Here is a 20338-nt window from a genome sequence, read left to right as displayed (position 1 = left end):
CGTGACGACAAGTCCTGGGCGCCTCGTACATTATGAGTAGCCTTCGGAACGCGCTAACAAGAAGGAGCTATTAGGACATAAATTATTATCTTTTTCGAACAAAACTACATTTGTTGTGGACCTGGGATTCCTGGTAGTGCCTTCTGATGAAGATAATCAAAGGTAAGGGAATATTTACAATGGTATATTTGATTTTAGATGGTTCCAAGATGGCGCTAACCTGTATCGCCTAGCCTATTTTTCTGAGCATAGCACCTTGTTTATTGCAAAGTGTGATTTCCCAGTAAAGTTATTTTTAAATCTGGCAATGCGGTTGCATTCACGAGATGTTAATCTATAATTCTTTGAATGACAATATTATAATTTACCAATGCTTACGAAGAGTAATTTTGTAAATTGTAGCGCTTATTCACCGGAAGCATTTGAGGGAAAATATTTTCTGAACGTCACGCGCCGATGTAAAATGCTGTTTTTATATATAAATATGAACTTTATCGAACAAAAAATGCATGTATTGTGTAACATGATGTCCTAGGAGTGTCATCTGATGAAGATTGTCAAAGGTTAGTGCTGCATTTAGCTGTGTTTTGGGTATTTAAGATGCATGCTAGTTCCTTTGAAAATGGTAGTGTGATTATTTTTGGCAGGGTACTCTCATAACATAATCTAATGTTTTGCTTTTGCTGTAAAGCCTTTTTGAAATCGGACAACGTGGTTCAATTCAGGAGAGGTGTATCTATAAAATGGTGTAAAATAGTCATATGTTTGAGAAATTGAAGTTATAGCATTTATGAGGTATTTGTATTTCGCGCGACGCGATTCCACTGGCTGTTGACTAGGGTGGGACGCAAACGTCCCACGTTGCCCAGACAGGTTAATCATGAAACATACAAGTTCAAATGCCCTGGGAGGTGCTGGTTGTGCTGGTAAGTTGACGTCTCTCTGATATCCAATAGTTCTTCCCGGCTGTATGTAATAACACTTAAGGTTTTCTGGGCTAACAATGTAAGAAATAATACATTAAAAAAACGAAATACTGCACAGTTTCCTAAGGACTTGAAGCGAAGCTGCCATCTCTATCGGTGCCATTTTGTCAATGCCTATTTCACTTCCTCAAAATCCCCAGAATGAATCTAAGACAACTCAAGAAATCTGTAAATCATTTGGATGTTTTTGCCAAGGTTGTTTTAATTGCGCAATTTTACATCTAACTAAGGTGATGGTGCAGTATCAAGTAAAAAAATGTGCAACGTGTTGTCTTATGTATTTGTATGTATTATGGATCCCCATTAGTTACTGCCAAGGCAGCAGCTACTCTTCCTGTATGCATGTGTCTGTGCCTATGTTTGTTGCTTCACAGTCCCCGCTGTTCCATAAGGTGTATTTGTATCTGTCTTTCTAAATCAAATTTTACTTAATGTGGAATACAGTTCCATGTAGTCATGGCTCTATGTAGTACAGTATGCCTCCCATAGTCTGTTCTGGACTTGGGGACTGTGAAGAGACCTCTGGTGGCATGTCTTGTGGGGTATGCATGGGTGTCGGAGCTGTGTGCCAGTAGTTCAAACAGACAGCTCGGTGCATTCAACATGTCAATACCTCTCACAAATACAAGTAGTGATGAAGTCAATCTCTCCTCCACTTTGAGCCAGGAGAGATTGACGTGCATATTAATAGTCCCTCTTTGTGGCATCTGACCACACGAATAAATAGTAGTCCAGGTGTGACAAAACTAAGGCCCGTAGGACCTGCCTTGTTGATAGTGCTGTTAAGAATGCATAGCAACGCTTTGTTATGGACAGACTTCTCCCCATCCTAGCTACTGTTGTACCAACATGTTTTGACCATGACAGTTTACAATCCAGGGTTACTCCAAGCAGTTTAGTCTCCTCAACTTGCTGAATTTCCACATTATTCATTATAAGATTAAGTTGAGGTTTAGGGTTTAGTGAATGATTTGTCCCAAATACAATGCTTTTTAGTTTTTTGAAATATTTAGGACTAACTTATTCCTTGCCACCCATTCTGAAACTAACTGCAGCTCTTTGTTAAGTGTTGCAGTAATTCCCGTCGCTATGGTAGTGTTGGGTCATCCGCATACATAGTACACACTAGATTTACTCAAGGTGGCATGTCGTTAGTAAAGATGTAAAAGAAAGTTGGGCTGATGGACAGGTCTGTCTCACTATCTATGCTATTGGATAGAGAGCAATCACTGCAGATGTTCACCCCATGTTAGTGGGCAAATGTACATTGTCAAATCAAAACCCAACCTTAATTTACCCATTGTGATGCAGAGATCTTCCAAACTCTGTTTTAGACAAGACAGAATTCATGACCAAAATTATACTATTTACACTTCGTAGTAAATTCTGACATGAAAATAACTGTTTCTGACTCATTCTGTGTCAGTGCTACATAGGCCGTTTTCAAATGGATTTGTTGCTTTTTAAAGGCATTCGCTTTTTAAGATGCTTTTGGGAAACCAGGCCCTGGGCAACTTTATTGACCTCTGTTGATCTGTTGTTGTCATGCCATGCAGAGATGAGAGGGGGAGGAGGCATTCATGCAGTTAATTGAAAAGGCTGGGAAGAGATGGGTATTGTTAATAGAAAACAGGTTTAATCAACAGCAAAATCGTGTGTGGAAAATGATTTTGTGTTTAGCTCTATCAGCATTAGCAATGATTTCTTTCTTTCTAGGCTATCCAAAACACAGCAAGGAGATAAACATAAGAGTTGCCTAGCCAAGGCTTTACTCTCCCTGCAGACATTGGAAAACGTATGGAATATTTGGCATTTTCATGGGGAAGATATTTCTGTACATGCACTTATAGCCCTACATACATTTTTCATGTGAGCTATTTGATTTATGATAGAGACACTGGAAATACGCTGGGATGATGATTAACTGCACAATCAGAGCCAGGATTGAACTATGAATGGAACATGTGGGGAAAAAATTGACATATTTGTTTAAAAAAAAAACTCATAGTTGTTGTAGCCTAGCCTTGTGTCTGCATGCATCGCTACTTTCTATTCCACCCAACCTCGACCTCGCCATGTTCGGCGGGAGGCAGAAAGCAACTCCATCTATTCCATGCTGCAGGTGTTGCTGCCTGGAGTTGTTGATATAGCCTACAGTATCCTGGCATCCATCTGCTTTGCTTGTTTCTTCCATTTCCTCTTGCAATGTGCGTTTTTCTGCTTACCTTTTACATTTTCGCTCAGTGCCCTGCCGACTGAGGTGTTGGATTCTGCAGTCTGCTTGCAGAGAGAGAGCATTTTAAGGAAACACCCCACCACCTTCTCCCGGTACTTTTTTCTACTCCTCCTTGGTGTTTATATCGGGGAAGTTGGATTATATTCGTGAAACAAAGTAGTTTTCGTATGTTTGTATGAGTGTGGTCCAATTACAATTAGGGTGGTTTATAGGTTAGTCCAGTAATTGTAGGAATGAATGGATGACCAACGTTTGGAGGAGGGCGACAATATCCATTAACTCTTCTTGGTGGGTGCAAAGAGAGAGAGAGAGAGAGAGAGAGAGAGAGATAGAGAGAGACCAGCCAGTCGCTAGAGAAGAATGGAGAATGCTCCACGAACACTATCCATCGCTTGAGGGAATCGAGGAAGAAAGGATGAGATAAAAACAATTCTTCTTCACGTTGCGACTTTTGCTGTCGAACTTGATAGCCGGGGTTTTACGCATCTCAGTGAAAACAATTCGGAGAATGCGTTTAGGAGGATGGATACCCACGCGTCATTAGGATTTTTGTTTCCAGATAAAGGGATTGAAGAAAAATAACCAAAGCTGTTTTTTCTCCCTATATCTGTTTCATTGTTAGATTGTAAAGGTGGAGCGATCAGAGAAGGCCGATGACGGACCTATTAATCTGGTCAGTGCATCAGAACCACCAAAAGGTTCTGGAAACGTTTGGATGGAAATCGGGCGAATGTTTAGACTTGCTTTTGGTTTTATATGAAACTGGTGACTAGTAGTTGCGATTTTTCTCTCTCTGGAATTTTCATCTTCTCATTCAAGAAATTATAGTCTAACTGAGGTGTAGATTTTTGTCGGTTTATCAATTGTATTTTTATTTTATTTTTGCTATTTCGGTACGCTGTCCATTTCGCAATTCCCTTAAATCTCAATCGTTTCCTCTTGAAGTATTCCTTAATCTAAATGGAATTAGTTGAGCGTGAAGCCCCTTGTGAAAGGTACAGACATGGTACATGGGCACAGCCTCCTTCACGGTAAGTCACCACTTATATTGAACAGACTTTACTGTTTTGCGCCTATACCACAAAACCTTCATTGAGTAGTAGCACAATATTCATGAGTTTATGAATTGACGTACCACTGTGGTTGCCTATAGTTGTCAGTCCACATATAGTGTCAGTTGTGTAACGAATTTGATATCCATACACTCATACCCCTTCACAATTTCTATAGTATAGCCTACCTTTTCAAAACGCATGTGTAGGCTACTTTTACATAGCATTGCATGCGGATGTATACATTATGGTATTTAGCCTGAAGACTGTATGCATAACCTACACTTTTCCATCTGTATGATGACTAGTGCGTAAAAGCCCAGTTACGTGTTGCCTGAGGTCTGCTGTATCAAACAGTGTAATAGGTAGATTATGCGTGCCTCTTGATTGCGCATCCAATTCTATAAAAAAAAAAGTTCCGAAACTTTAGGGATTTAAATGGTTTCAAATTAATCTAATTTGAGGTTTGATTTATTTAATGGTAAACTCGATTTTTTTTAAAGGCCCATATCCTTGTATTTTGATATCTTCAGAGTATGCCTATTTTACGCTAGGCCGGATATACTACCAAAATGAATTTGTCTCTTGTTGCAGTTGTTGCAAGTCTACTCATACTTGGGTTGTCTGGGGCAACGAAGAAGGAAGCAGGTATAATACACTCTATCACTGCATACGGTCAGGTCCATAATTATTGACACCCCCATAAAGATGAGCAAAAAAGACAGTATAAAATAAATAATACAAATACTGAGCTGTATTGTATTCTCAGCAAAATCAGAAAATTATATAATTTTATACTAACACAATTTCTCAGAGAAAGACATTTTGTTTAACAAGTAATATTTTTCCTCTCAAAAAGATAGGTGTCAAAATTATTGGCACCCCTGTTTTCAACACCTCACCTTCCGAGGATAACTGCACTGAGCCTTTTTCTAAAATGTTTTATGAGATTGGAGAGCACATTGGGAGAGATTTTAAGATCCTTCCCAATGTGTTCTCTAATCTCATAAAACATTTTAGAAAAGGCTCAGTGCGGTTATCCTAACAAAGTGAGGTATTGAAAGGTGTTGAAAACAGGGCTGTCAATAATTTTGACTGCTGTCTTTTTGTGAGAAAAAAAGATGACTTGTTAAACAAAATCTTTCTCTGAGCAATTGCATTAGTATAAAATAATATCATTTTCAGATTTCTTGGAGCATACACTATATCTCAGTATTTGTATGATTTATTTTATACTGTCTTTTTTGTTCATCTTTATCAAAGGTGCCAATCATTTTGGACCTGACTCTGTCTGTCTGTCTGTCTGTCTGTCTGTCTGTCTGTCTGTCTGTCTGTCTGTCTGTCTGTCTGTCTGTCTGTCTGTCTGTCTGTCTGTCTGTCTGTCTGTCTGTCTGTCTGTCTGTCTGTCTGTCTGTCTGTCTGTATAATCCACTTCACTCTGCTACTGTTTTTTCAGTGAAAAACAATTCAGGAGTGAAGCCTGCAGGACAATGTGGCACCTGGGTGAAAGAAGGAGACGGGGGATTGTTCACTTCTCCCAACTACCCCAGCAAATACCCCCCAGAAGTAGAGTGTGTTTACATTATTGAAGGTGAATAGCTTTCACAGTATCTAACATCATTATAAAACCATCTAAGTTTTCTGTTCAGATCATGGGTTGACATTCTTCAAACAATTAAGGAATGTTTCAATAGACCACCATGAATAAGGAATACAGACTCTTAAATACTGTTTCAGCAACCTTGATCTTACAGCATGTAACATATGATAGTGTCCTCACATCTTTATAATCGTAGATCCAGGTGAGAAATTAAAGCCATCTGTCTATTTAACTCCTCGCTGTCTACTTGAGTTCAGGCTTCAGTGAATATGGATGAGCTCAATTTGCTCTGTGAATGGATGTATCTCTTCATGTTACAGAGTGAAATCTGGACCAGATATTGAGATATGTGTTCACAGTAATAATTGATGGGATTGGCCAGTTTAGTTGCTGTGCTGCTGATGTTTGTCTGATGATGGTAATGAAATCAGACAACAAGTTGCAATCTCAGTCGTTTTAATTTACGTTCTGGGAGGTTGATATTTGATTAATCAGTGGAGGAGATTAGGTTACGGCCCTAATGATATTAACTAAATGAATACATGAAAGATCATCTCTACAGAGAGACTATTACTGGACTGGAGGAACCATACTAGCTGCAACAGTATCATCTGGGTTATGGTTTGAACTGGATTTATAGATGAAATGTGTATGATGGGCCAGACTTTTAGCCCGACCCACCATCCAGACCTGACCGAATGTAAGCTTGTGAGATCATTGTCGATCGAGGCCACTGGACATTACCAATAGCCTACTGATAATTAAGATAGAAATATAAGGTTCCCTTTCAGTCGGTCACTCAGTATAACATACTATGGGGAGTCAACGACCAATCATATTCACCTGAAGAAAACTGGCCAATAGATGCCTAGCCTACCCTCAGAAGCCCCACCTTCCTAGCTATAACACCGGAGCTTGCATTAATTTCCTAAATTCTTCGCTCTTCAGCTCGCCTGAAGGAAGAACGTGTCATGCAATTTACAAACTATGAGATTTGACTAAACCGTCTGTTAGTGGGGAGAGAGTACTCGTCCCCCTAGATGTTGCGAGTTTTGGGTCTTGGTACCGGTTTTTGAGTTTGCTAAAAGCTAACCACTATCTGCTCTACTTGTGTAGTTAATGCTTCCTTGCTTGGGTAGGATTTATGTTTGCTTAAAACACACTACTTTCTGCTTTGCTTGTATAGCCAGTGCTTCCTTGCATGAGTAAGATGGCCAGTGGTAAGAGTAAGTAAAAAAAATGCTAACCATCCAAGTTTGAACCTCTGACCGTGCCCTTGGGAAAATGAAAGATACTCACGGGTGCTGTCCTATTTGCCTTGGGTGGAAACACACTCAGGAGGCTTTGAGTCAGACCGGTTTGTGGGACCTGTGTCTCCGGCTGTTGGCAAAGGGTCTTCCGGTGAAGCGACCTCGGGAATGGGGTTGTCTGAGGCCGGGAGAGAGCAGCAGCGGTGGTCGGAGTTGATAAGGGTGTCATCCCAGAGTGAGGCTCATTCCGGTTTCTCTGGCAGCGTTCAGAGTCCGGATTCCTGGGATGATACTCTATCCCTAGATTGCTCTGGAGGGTTTTCAGAGTGTGAATGGGACAACATCAGTCTGGAGCAGCCTAAAGCCCTGGCTTTGGATTCAGCAGGGAGAGTGAACCATTGGTAGTTAATGCGCCTTGGATGAAGCTGTGTCGTAGGGCGGCAGATCAGCTGGGGGTTGATTGGCCGTCTTCTACCCCACAGCGGTGTTCCTCCAGGTTTGGGGGAAGGTATTTACCTCCTATCCCTGCAGCTGGGAAGCGTAGCCTACCCCTGTTTAAAGATTTTGCCAGTGAGCTAAAGGCGACCTGTGATTCATCTCATTCAGCCAGGAAAGCTAGGTTATGGCGAGTTCATGAATGTAGAGGGTATGGAGGAGGTGGGGCTCGTTTGCACACCACTGATGCATGGAAACCTGGTGAGTTACTTAGCTCCAGAGGTTAACAAGGGTGCTAATCCTAGCATTGTGCTTCCAAGTAAACATTGCCGGTTCTCGGTGGATCAGCTGGACAAAGTGTACCAGCCTGAGGTTGTGGCATCCCGATCATTGAATGTAGTCACAATGCTGCAGATGTATCATATCGATTTGCTGCAGGAGCTGAATAAGACCGTGGAGGCAGGGAAACCAGTTTCAGAGCTTCTTGACGAAATCCGTGCTAAGGCTGATTTTGTGCTGCTTCTGTCCTGCTGTACTATTGTGGCTGTGGGGAAAAGTATAGGGGGCGACAGTTGTGGTTCAACACCACCTCTGGTTGACATTGTCCCGGATTGCTGAGAGGGACAGGCGGATGAGACAGTTTTGCCAACAAGGTCGTTTGGCTTGGCTATGGAGTCCTGACAGGCCCATTTCAAGAAGAAACAAAAGCAGGACGCAGCTCTACAGGTCCTTTTCGAACTAAAATCATTCGCACGAGCGGCTTGGCAGTTCCTGAGGCGTGAAAGAAAAGGTCCAGGCCCTTTCTGGGCATGCTGAGTTGAAGGAGAGCGGGGTGAAACCAGATTCTTCTGTGGCGTGGAAGAAGCAGACCTGGCGTCCCTAGCTGTAGGCCGGGGCAGGGGGCATGTTCTCAGGGTCCTCCTTCTCAAGTATCTACTGTGGCAGTAATGCTCCCAAGTGGCTTGGTCAATGGGGGCAAGTTACTGGTTGCCAAAGTCCCCAAACCTGGTGTGAGTCGGGTATCAGAACAGCCGTATCACAATAATACATTGTCTCTACCTAAGGTTCCTCATGATCAGGGGTATCACGTAGAGGTCGACCGATTTATCGGAATGGCCGATTAATTAGGGCCGATTTCACGTTTTCATAACAATCGGTAATCTGCATTTTTGGACACTGATTATGTCCAATTACATTGCACTGCACGAGGAGACTGCCTGGCAGGCTGACTACCTGTTATGCGAGTGCAGCAAGGTGCCAAGGTAAGGTGCTAGCTAGCATTAAACTTATCTTATAAAAATCAATCAATCTTAACATAATAACTAGTTAAGTATACATGGTTGATGATATTACTAGTTTATCTAGCTTGTCCAGCGTTGCATATAATCGATGCGGTGCCTGTTAATTTATCATTGAATCACAGCCTACTTCGCCAAACGGGTGATTTAACAAGCGCATTCGTGAAAAAAGCACTGTCATTGCACCAATGTGTACCTAACCATAAACATCAATGCCTAACTTAAAATCAATACACAAGTATATATTTTTAAACCTGCATATTTAGTTAATATTGCCTGCTAACATGAATTTAGGGAAATTGTGTCACTTCTCTTGCGTTCTGTGCAAGCAGAGTCGGTATATGCAGCAGTTTGGGCTGCCTAGCTCGTTGCGAACTGTGTGAAGACCATTTCTTCCTGACAAAGACCGTAATTAATTTGCCAGAATTGTACATAATTATGACATAACATTGTAGGTTGTGCAATGTAACTGCAATATTTAGAGTTAGGGATGCCACCCACCCGTTAGATAAAATACGGAATGGTTCCATATTTCACTGAAAGAATAAACGTTTTGTTTTCGAAATGATAGTTTCCGGATTTAACCATATTAGTGACCTAAGGCTCGTATTTCTGTGTGTTATTATATTACAATTAAGTTCATGATTTGATAGAGTAGTCTGACTGAGCGGTGGTAGGCAGCAGCAGGCTCGTAAGCATTCATTCAAACAGCACTTTCCTGCATTTGCCAGCAGCTATTTGCTGTTCTTCAAGCATTGCGCTGTTTATGACTTCAAGCCTATCAACTCCCGAGATTAGGCTGGCCATACTAAAGTACCTATTAGAACATCCAATAGTCAAAGGTATATGAAATGCAAATGGTATAGAGAGAAATAGTCCTATAAAAGCTACAACCTAAAACTTCTTACCTGGGAATATCGAAGACTCATGTTAAAAGGAACCACCAGCTTTCATATGTTCTGAGCAAGGAACTTAAATGTTAGCTTTTTTACATGGCACATATTGCACTTTTCCTTTCTTCGCCAACACTTTGTTTTTGCATTATTTAAACCAAATTGAACATGTTTCATTATTTATTTGAGACTAAATAGATTTTATTGATGTAATATATTAAGTTAAAATAAGTGTTCATTCAGTATTGTTGTAATTGTCATTATTACAAATATATATATAAAAATCGACCGATTAATCGGTATCGGCTTTTTGGGTCCTCCAATAATCGGTATCGGTATCGGCGTTGAAAAATCATAGTCGGTCGACCTCTAGTATCAAGAGAGCGGTGTCATCCAGGTGTTTTCAGGGAGGGTTTCTGACGCACGTTTCACATTCTGACGCACAGTTTTCAAGAGTGGCGGATATGAAAACAAGCATGACAAAAATGTTTTTATCCCAGTCCTCAGGGTGGCCCTCTGCCCCTTCAGGAGATAATGAATGGAAGACTGGCAGCATGCTCCACGGGCATGAGCAGTTTCACCATGCGTGATGAGGACAGTGACAAGGGTGAATATTCTGCAGTTCGCTCTGCCTCCTGCTTTCGTGGTGTCATTACGTCAATAGTTTCCAAAGTCCGAGCACCTGTCTTGAGAGAGGAGATTTCCTCTCTCCTTCAAAAGCAGGCTATTCGGGTGGTCCCCATGTCAGAAGTACAGAGCGGTTGGTACAGCTGGTACTTCTTAGTTCCCAAGAGCGATGGAAAATTGCATCCCACCCTGGAGTTGCGTGTTTTAAACAAGCATCTCAAGGTTTGCAAGTTCAAAATGCTCACACTTTGCCGGGTCTTATTCTGGACTCGGTTCTGAATCATGCGGTTTTGTCCCAACAGAGGAGGGTCACATTCCATCTCTGTCTGGCACGGTTTCAGCTTGGGCATTCAGTGCCTTTTCGCTTGTGTCTGCGGTTATTGGGTCTGATGGCCTCTATGATAGCTGTGGTGCCTCTTCTGTTGATGTGTCAGTTTCAGCGCTGGGTGATTGCTACACGTCTAAATGTATCTTGCCACTGCCATCGTTGACTTCTTGGAGCGACCCTCGACTGCTGTTGCAGGGGGTTCTCATGGTTCAGGTAGTGTCCCGCAGGGTGATCACGACAGATGCGTTCTCTCTTACTCTCCTAAACCTGTGGGTGCAGATCTACTTTCCAGAGGGGGTCTTATCGCTACAGAGTGGAGACTGCACCTCTCGGTGGTTGCCCAGATATGGGACCGGTTCGGAAGGGACGTTCTTCAGGCATCGAGAGAAAACACGCATTTTTGTCTGTTGGGGAGTGTCCGTCAGGAGAGTCTGTTGTTGATTCTGGTGGCTCCCTGGTAGCCCAGACAACCCTGGTTCTCGGAGATCATCTACCTGTTGGGCAGGGACCCGTGGATGGTTCTGTGTCATTGGGGTCTATTGTCGCAGGCGCATGGTAGAGGTTGGCATGCATGACCGCAGATAAAGGATCTGTGGGTTTGGCACCTAAAAGGTTGAATTTGATGGCTAGGAGTTTACCCTCAAACAGGATTACAACTATACAGTTGGCACGTGCACCCTCTACGAAATATACTTTTAAGTGGCACGCGGTTGGAGTCAGGTTAAAGGAGTTTCCTCTTTTCAGAGCTCTTTGGTGGACATTTAGATGTTCCTGCAAGAGCTTTTTGAGAAGGACCTTTCTTTTTCCACATTGAAGGTTTATATGGCAGCCATCTCGGCGTGTCATGTAGGGATTGATGGCTCTACATCGGGGTCCCATCATTTGGTGGTGCGGATCCTGAAAGCGTTGGCTCAGACCAGTGTCTAAGCCTATGGCCTGGGATGCGGCTTTGGTCCTGGATGCTCTGTCTGAGCCTCTGTTTGAACCATTGGTGTACACCTGAAGGTTCTTTCCTACTAGACTGCCCTACTCATGGCCTTGGCATCGGCCAAGCACGTTGGAGATCTCCGTGTGCTATCAGTACACCCTCCCTGTTTTGTTATGTCCTAATGCAGTTTTTGCTCCCAAGGTTATGCCTATGTCTTACAGGTCCCTGGCTTTCGAGCTGTTCCCTTTCTCACCTCCTTTGTTTGCTTCCCGTGAACAACGTAGGTTGCATGGCTTGTGTCCGGTTCGCACTTTCCGCAGGTATATGGATAGGATGAAGGATATCCGTGTTTGTGACCAGCTTTTTGTCTATTTTGCTAATCCAGCTCATGGTAGGGCACTTTCGAAGCAGCGTCTTTCTCATTGGATTGTGGAGGCTATCTCCCTGGCATATGACAGCATAGGATAAGAGTTGCCTACCGGTGTGCGTGCTCACTTCACTAGGGGTGTGGTGGCTTCTTTGGTATTATTCAGGGGCACGACGATTGGTGATATCTGTGCTGCAACCAGTTGGCGTTCCCCACATACCTTTGTGAGGTTTTATCGCTTGGATGTAACTGCTCCCTGTGTGGTTACCACTGTTCCCTGTGGGTTCGAGCCTTGGGCTGCCGTGGCAGTGCATGAGTACACAGTTACCAGGTTACTGTAGGTTTCCTGGTTCATCAACTCTGGTCGGTGCTTTGCAGAGTGCGTGTGCGTTTTAACAAGTCACCACAGGTGTTCTGTTGCGGTTCAAAACAGCAGAACAGTTGTGACATTTCAAGCTCGCAAGGTAAGTATTTTTCTTGGAACCGTGGGGTCTATGGACTTGGGCTGCTGTGGCAGCGTGTTAGTGCGCGTAGCTAAGTTGCAGCAGTTTCTGGTTCCCTATATAGGGCGGGCTCTGACAGTTGAGTCCTCATAAGGCTCTGACAGTTCAGGTTTCTCTGCTAAGTATTAGGGGAAAAGGTGGCTTCTGTAACCCCTTTTTGGAGCCGGTGGAACCTGTGTGTGCTTGGGTTAGCGTGGGCATCCTGGTTTGGTACCCTCTGAGCCGGCTTGGGGCGATATTGTATGTCCCCATAGTATGTTATACCCAGTGTGAAAGGGAATGAAAAGGGAACGTACAGTTATGAATATAACTACTGTTCCCTGAAAGAGGGAACGAGGTATAACATATTTTGGCCCCGCGCCGTCAAGGGTTTTGGGCTTGCTGAAGATTGGTACTGATTTGAGAAAATGAATGTGAGTCCCATTGTTATAGCCAGGAAGGCGGGACTTCCGAGGTCGGGCAATTGGCCCGTTGGGTGTGATTTCAGTTTTCTTCAGGTGAGTATAATTGGTCGTTGACTCCCCATAGTATATTATGCCTCGTTCCCTCCTTCAGGGAACAGTTATATTCATAACGGTATGATTTATTTGCTTGGAATACTTGGAAAGTCCTTCACCAATAAATTAATTAAACACAGGGATTCTAGGATTCAGATTTTCTTAGTAGTTCACTCATCTAAGCCACATAGTAGTTAATTCATTTAAGACAACTTACAGTGAGTATCTATTTCAATTGCATTGCAAAATTACTCAAAATTAGTAAACCCCCAACGGCCATTTACCATTAGAAAGCTTCATCTTAATTGCACGCTGTTTAATTGCACTTCATATGTTCTCCATGTTTTGCCTTATAGATGTACTGTGCTGTGTAATATGCTGCACAGTATGGGCATTATATTTATCTGTGTTATCTACTCTCTTTGTCCCCTCCAGCTCCTCCGAGGCTGTGTATCGATCTTTTCTTTGATGAGAGGTATTCTATAGAGCCTTCATGGGAATGTAAATTTGACAACATCGAGGTGCGAGACGGCCCCTTTGGCTTCTCCCCAATAATCGGGCGCTACTGTGGCCAGACCATCCCTCCCTTCATCAGGAGCAGCGGACGGTACCTCTGGATAAAATTTGTTTCTGATGCCGAACTGGAGGCAATTGGATTTTCAGCCAACTACAACTTCACTGCAGGTAACAATCGATACAAAGTATCCACACTACCTTCAGCTAGGCAATTGCAACATGCCCAATTGCAAAAGCAGGATAGTGTTGACACTGCAAAGAGGCTAGTTCAGTATCCACAAAGCGTCTCAGGGTAGGAGTGATTTTAGTTCATAATAAATAAGATTATATGGACACATCTTAGATCAGCACTCCTACTCTGAGAAGCTTTGTGGATATGGGCCTAGGAGTTCAACGCAAACATTGGCTCTCAGAAACCTCATCAACAGTCTGTTCACACCCTCTGCTAAGCAACACCATATATTTCCTTAGCACGGTTAAAAAGAAAAATGTTATTGCAACTTCTTTACTCTAAGTAATTGAGACCAAAAGCTCACGAGAAGTTTCAAGTGTTTAATACCAAGGATACAGTCAGCTGAGTGCACCCCCAGCTCACAACACATTTTATACTCTTTCCTTGTAGGCGTCACCTACCCAGCTATACATTTTATGACCCCAATGAATTTCCCTCCTTTCCCCTGTGGAATGTCCATGGTCCTCTCTTTGTTTAGCCAGATGTCAGAATCACACCCCGTCCATCTTCTGTTCTGAGCCTGATCCTGATCCTAGGCAATTTCCTCTTATCTGATTAGGTCAACCTTTCTAAATGAGCATACACACAGTTTCATGACCTGAACTCCATTAATACTCACAGTAATCATTCACTAAACAGGATACAAACAAACTACAGTTTAACTTGAAACATGTTACATTTTAACAGGATCCATCAGTCCCCCCTATTAAACCATAAACCCTTCTTAATGTTTAATATCATTAAACAATCATTCAACTGCCTGCTGTAGACTTTCTTCTTCTTTGGTTTTCTCCAGATCGGAGAGTGTGATAGAAACAGACTTGATAGATAGAGAGAAAAAAATACTAGGAACCCCCCCCCCCCCAAAAAAAAACATTAGTTAAAGCAATCCTAAATTCTCCTGATTATCATAAGCATCTATGTAAATACATTTATAAACTAAATCTCTGACCACAGCTTGAGGAACTCGACCGACACAATCTCCTGCTACCCCTGAACACTATGCCAACTGATATGCTTTTCTGCTAAGGTCCACAAAAAGTAGGGCTCTAAATATCCCCATTATGCTTTTTCTCAGTCTTCCATCAAGGGATCACAAGAGATGTTTTTCAGCCAAGTCCTCCTCACTGCGTTCACCTCCTAAAGCTACCCTAAAGACGTGAGCCGTAGCCTGAATCAATTTCACCTCCTCTTGTGGCAAATCTGCACTATAGATGCGTTTCAGCAACAAAGCTATTACTATATGGAATCCTAACAATGCCATCAGAGCTACCCCCATAACTGCCAACACTGCCCATGCCGCATATTCCAACATCCACCTTATTTGATCAATTGTCCAATACCATGCTGTTCCTACAGCACCTTCCACAACCTTAAAAGTCTCTTTTGTTATTACTCCCAATGTAACAGCCGTAGGTATTGTTACCGCTTTAACTCTGTCACTGTCAGTAACTTCCATCACCGGCTTTACTGTTAGATCTATGATTGAGTTTGTGAGATATTCTCTGCCTTTTTCCCAGTCCTCTCCCAACGTTTTCCTGACCAGCTTATCTATTGCCTCTTTATGTTGTGCTACAGTAGGGACTTGCGGGCAATAATTACCATCTATCAGATCTGGATCACATCTCTCATCCCACGGCATACCCATCCCCCACCCCCATGTGAAAACCCTATGTGTGACATAGGTTTTAGGGCCTAAAGGTTGTTTTTCCGCAATCCCTCTACAAATTCCTGTTACCGAGTCTTGGTCCCAGTTCTCTGTCAGGTATGTCAATGGATTATCTGCCCTTTGATATGGAGGAGAGAGCAGTGGGGTTGAGAGAGTGTCCAGTTCTACATATCTCTGGGTCACATGCTCCCTGATTGTCCCCTGCAACAGATGGGCTGCCACCACTACTGCAAGCTTTTTCTCTGGGAATACAGCTTCCTGTATACATGGATCTGTGGCAACCCTCTCAATTGTTGTACCCTCATCTCCGTATGTGGCTATTAAAGTCTGAAATGATACAACTATTTCAGCGACGGTTATGAAGACCCTCCTTGAGTCCTCCATGTTGAGCTTATCCTCATAGTAGTCCTTCCACTCTGCACAGACCACTGTCTTTCCCACACTACGCACTATGCCATGTATAACTCTACACAGTGGAGTGGTATCATTCTCTAATGAGTCTATCACCCTTTTTCTTAATTTATAGGCGAGGCATCCCTCCGCCTCTTGTCACATTTATTCCTCTATATCCTGTCCCTGTAAAGACTATGGCCTTGGTTTTCGGGACACCAAGGAGAGGGCTTACATGGGTTACCCCCACATCCGACACCAACACTCCATAGGAATGTCCTGTACTACCCCCACTGTGCTGCCACAAACATCGGTGTATATTTGTCTCATGAACTAAAGTAGGGCCTAACCGAGCCTGTAAATAAGCCTTCATCTGCTCATATCCCTCGCTTTCCTCAAACCGTTTAACAATAAGGACAATCTCGTCATTATACTCTCTTCGCGTAATATCGTCCAGGGTCTGATTGCCCCAACAATCTATTTCTCCCCAGGTCCTCGGTCTCTCACTATCTAAAATCTTCCTCGACCATTTCATTCCTGTTGGTGTTGGGTAATACGGAGTGACAGGTATGTAAAACCTCTTGCTCCGATATAATTTCCCTTTCTTTCGTTTCTGTAGCTTGACCTGGCTTGACGTCCTGTGTCGTAGAACTCTCAGAAGTGTTGTCCTCTGCCCACACTAACTTGAAGGTTATTAACTGCTGTTCTTTCAACTGGAGTCTATCGCACACAATGCCAAGTTGAGGGAGGGACGAGAATCTGGTTTCATTCCTCAAACTCTCTGTTCCATTGCATTCTTTCCAAATTCCTGTTTGTAAGAGAACCATCCCCGATCAGAACATCCTACATCTAGGACACTAGATTTTCAAATGGAGCCACCCATATCACCATGCCCTTATGATTAGTTACCCTCACGGCTTCCGCAACTTTTGATGTTACCCTCTCCCAATGAACCCGAGTATCTTCGTATCGAGCTATCCACTCTATATAAAGTGTTATTTGATCTTCTCCCCTTGGAGTGGTAGTGATTATAGCAGCCGCCACAAAAACTACCCCACCTAAAAATGTCCAGAGGCCCCACGTTACTGCCCTTTTTACAGTGTGATCTACACTCCTTTTCCATCATCACCTCCTCTATCAAAACCTGCTCTAGCCTCTCCATCTTGCTCGGCCTCTCCCAAGTCAGTAGGTGTTGGTGCAGCTTTCATCTGGGACACATGGATCCAGGCCTTCCTTCCCGACACCTTCACTGCTGTGTCAGTCACTAGTAGGACAGTATGGGGTCTGGTCCACCTAGGCTGAAAGGTACCCGGTTGATAGACCTTCAAGCACAGCTCGTCTCCTGGCTCTAGTGAGTGTGCTTGCCAATCCAGAGGGAGTCTACGGTGGGCCTCTTTCACCTAGGAAGATACACACTGCAACGCATGGGTAATTTCCTGACAATAGATCAACATAGACTCTCCCAGCTCATTTGTGGCGTGAATAACAGCACCCGGTACTCCCATCGGTCTCCCAGTTACCTCTTTATGTGGCGTTGGAATAGCATCCAACCTAACAAACTCTGAGACATATGTTCCTTAATCACACTCTTCAGGAGATGTGATGATATTATTACAGCAAACTTCCCTTCCGTTGATGTGGCCTCCTGTATGCCGGAATTTGTGGCTTTCCTTTTAAGCATTATACCTTCTTTGACAAACCCCTCATTGAAAGTTGACAAGAGTGTCTAAAATGACAACACTATCGCTGCTACTATCACCATGATCTGGGTCTGTGTGACATTCAATTTACCTCATACTAGTCTCTATATTCTATATTGTGCAGTTAGCTGTCCTCTCCTACGAGCTATCTCCTGTAACAATATACATAGAGTGGTACCTTTTCCTACAGACTCTATTCTCTATTATCAACTTCCTGAATATATGAGCCATCCCCAGTCACATTCCATTCCACTCTCCCAACGTTAATGCCAAGTAGCGTAACCACACACTGTTGAAAACATTTTCCAAATTGTCCTATACCCCCTTATCAGAACACATTTTCCAAATTGTCCTATACTCCCTTATCATGCTGTCTACCTCACAGCAGATACCGGATCAGGGAGTTATGTCGCTAACCTCTCGGGAGAAATCCCAACAATACAACATCCCCAATCTGGTGAAATTTGTATGAAAACAAATACAGAAACACCAACCGACATAATAACACTGCCTGTTAAAAGATGAACAACTCAGGCTATTATCATCCAATTAGAATTACAACTCTTGATAACTCCATAAGGAAATAATTGTATCCCGTAACGTAATAGTAAAATAGACTATACTTAAAAATCCTATTGTCCATTATTTCTAGTAAGATTGATCAGGCCTCACCACCATTAAGTATTTCCTTTCCCTTTCTTTCCCTGCCCTTCAGAAACCATTTCAAACATTTCAAACAGTAATCCATATTCATAATCAGTAAATTGTGTTTGCGTGCTGGTGTGTATGTGGTAAACCATATGGTGAAAACACACACATGGCCAGGCCTTACTTATATGGGAGCTCATTTTACAGCCTAATCCTTCCAAAGAGAAAGAAAATGACACCCCCTCCTCTGCTTGAAGAGAAAGTGTACATTTCGTTAGCTTTCACTATGCTTCATCTTAATCAGCAACTCGTTTTAATTACAAACCAAACTCGATACTGATAAATCCACTGTCCTCCCTCCAATCATTAATCGTTAGTTTTAATCCACCTCATTGTTTATACGCCCTTCATTTAGCATGTACTACCCTTAGACACGGCAACATTTATCTCTCCACCGAGTCCAACGATTCACTCCCGTAATGACTGGTCTCTCTTCATGATTTTCCATAACCACGGCACTACAACATTTTAAAAAGGTAATTTTAGGTTTGGTAACCCCAACTCTAATTTCTCATGACCTTCTCCCAATATTAACTCTCATCTAATTCCCCGTGACCCATCCACCCTTTAGTCAATTCTATAAATCTATTTCAGAATAAGACTAAATAAAATGTCTCACGAGATTAGAAACTCCCCAAGGTTTTCAGAGTTTACAAGGAGTATTTTTCTGTTCCGATTCTAACTTGTTACCTTTTAGACTCCATTGTCTTTGATTCTCGCAAGGATTTTCTAACCCCAAAATCATCTCCACTTCCATCTATGTAATATGATCTGTGTATTGTTACTGGACCTATGTTCAAAGACATAGGCATCTATTAAAAAGTTGTGTGAGACGTCTCCCTTCGCATATACTGTAACATCATCTCTATCAACCACTATTGATCGAACTGAGGCCATACACCGCTATTTAAAATGTTCCTGTCCTGCAGCCTTTAACGGTGTTTGCTGCTGTTCTTTTGTCAAAGATACTAAAACTCTTGCATTGCTGCATTCCCTCTGAATGCACCGGGTGCAGTAGGCTCCATTACCACTCTACACTCATTCTTCCAATGACCCACGGCCCCACATCTAAAACAGGGATCTATCGCCTTAAGCTTTGATGTTTTTTCGACACGTTTCTTTGTCTTACCTTGGCCATTGAAACCACCTTTAGTGACTTTCACTGTGGCTGTATTAACCCCTCGCATGACTGAGCAGTGAGCGGAGTAAGATTCCACTTTCAAAGCATCCTGCTCTATTTCATCCACTACCCCCGCATTTGCTGTTTTCATAACAGGTTTGAAACCTGCCATCAAAGCAGACATACAAATTCTATCAATGTACTCAGGAACCTAGTCTTTTTGCAGCTGAGTACTAATGTACTAATTATGTGGTTTAAACCTCTCCCGACAGCACACAAAGTATTCTATCACCTCCTAGCCTCCAGCAATGGTGGCAGGCAGGCAGGCTAACGATATTTGTTGCTGTAGTAATATATAACTAGCGGCGTGGAGATTTAGTTTGATAGCTTTCAATCAGAGTTCTCTGTGTTGTTTACGGGGGTACAGGAAGGGGGGGTGGCAGAGGAAAGGTGAAGTAGCGTGACAGGCTAATCTGTACTGTCGAACACAATCATCCCAATTACCTCCCTCCGCGTGCCGTGAGAAGCCTTGACTCTCTTAATTTGCATCACCTTCGGGCTGGTTTCCCATTAACTGAGCAGTGCGTGGATTTACTACAACCTTTTGAAACCGAACCATGATTTGAAATCCCCTCTGGTCTCCTATAGGCTGTATGGTGTATACCCTTGGCTGGGTCAGGGTTTAATAACACTGTCAACTTATTTTGTGTGTTGTCGAGGGTTGAAGGGAATACTGCCTGAAGCAGCGTGATATGTAGGAGAATTTTAACACCAACATCAGAGCTCTGAAAGACTGACCTGCAGAATCATGTTCCATGTGGGAAAAATTCTTATGAGCATCCCACATTCTGTTTATATCCTTCTTTACCTCCACAAAATACATTGCCATAAACCTCTTGACGTTTTTCATTGCCATTGACCCACAACATTGTCCTTGGACACTGTTTTACTTAAGCAATAAGGCATGAGAACCCAGGAATTATCGTGTGAATAACTCCCTGCT

The 20338-nt window shown here is 42.8% G+C and overlaps 1 protein-coding gene across 3 annotated transcripts in view; it reads left to right on the top strand.

Moving 5' to 3' along the window:
- The first annotated feature begins 3004 nt into the window (after window positions 1-3004).
- neto1l (neuropilin (NRP) and tolloid (TLL)-like 1, like) overlaps window positions 3005-20338 on the top strand; it is a 188608-nt gene continuing 171274 nt past the window's right edge. The window contains exons 1-4 of one of the 3 annotated variants that reach the window (XM_045702099.1): window positions 3005-4253; window positions 4869-4922; window positions 5731-5865; window positions 13436-13684. In XM_045702099.1, coding sequence (XP_045558055.1) covers window positions 4226-4253; window positions 4869-4922; window positions 5731-5865; window positions 13436-13684 — 466 coding nt within the window. In that variant the 5' untranslated portion in view covers window positions 3005-4225. The remainder of the gene's footprint in view (window positions 4254-4868; window positions 4923-5730; window positions 5866-13435; window positions 13685-20338) is intronic. The other 2 variants (XM_014157199.2, XM_014157198.2) reach the window with 2 other exon arrangements.

This window comes from Salmo salar, chromosome ssa19, assembly GCF_905237065.1.
Source record: "Salmo salar chromosome ssa19, Ssal_v3.1, whole genome shotgun sequence".
Taxonomy (NCBI): domain Eukaryota; kingdom Metazoa; phylum Chordata; class Actinopteri; order Salmoniformes; family Salmonidae; genus Salmo; species Salmo salar.
Note: the sequence above shows the minus strand (reverse complement) of the source record. Positions and strands in the feature narration are given on the sequence as shown.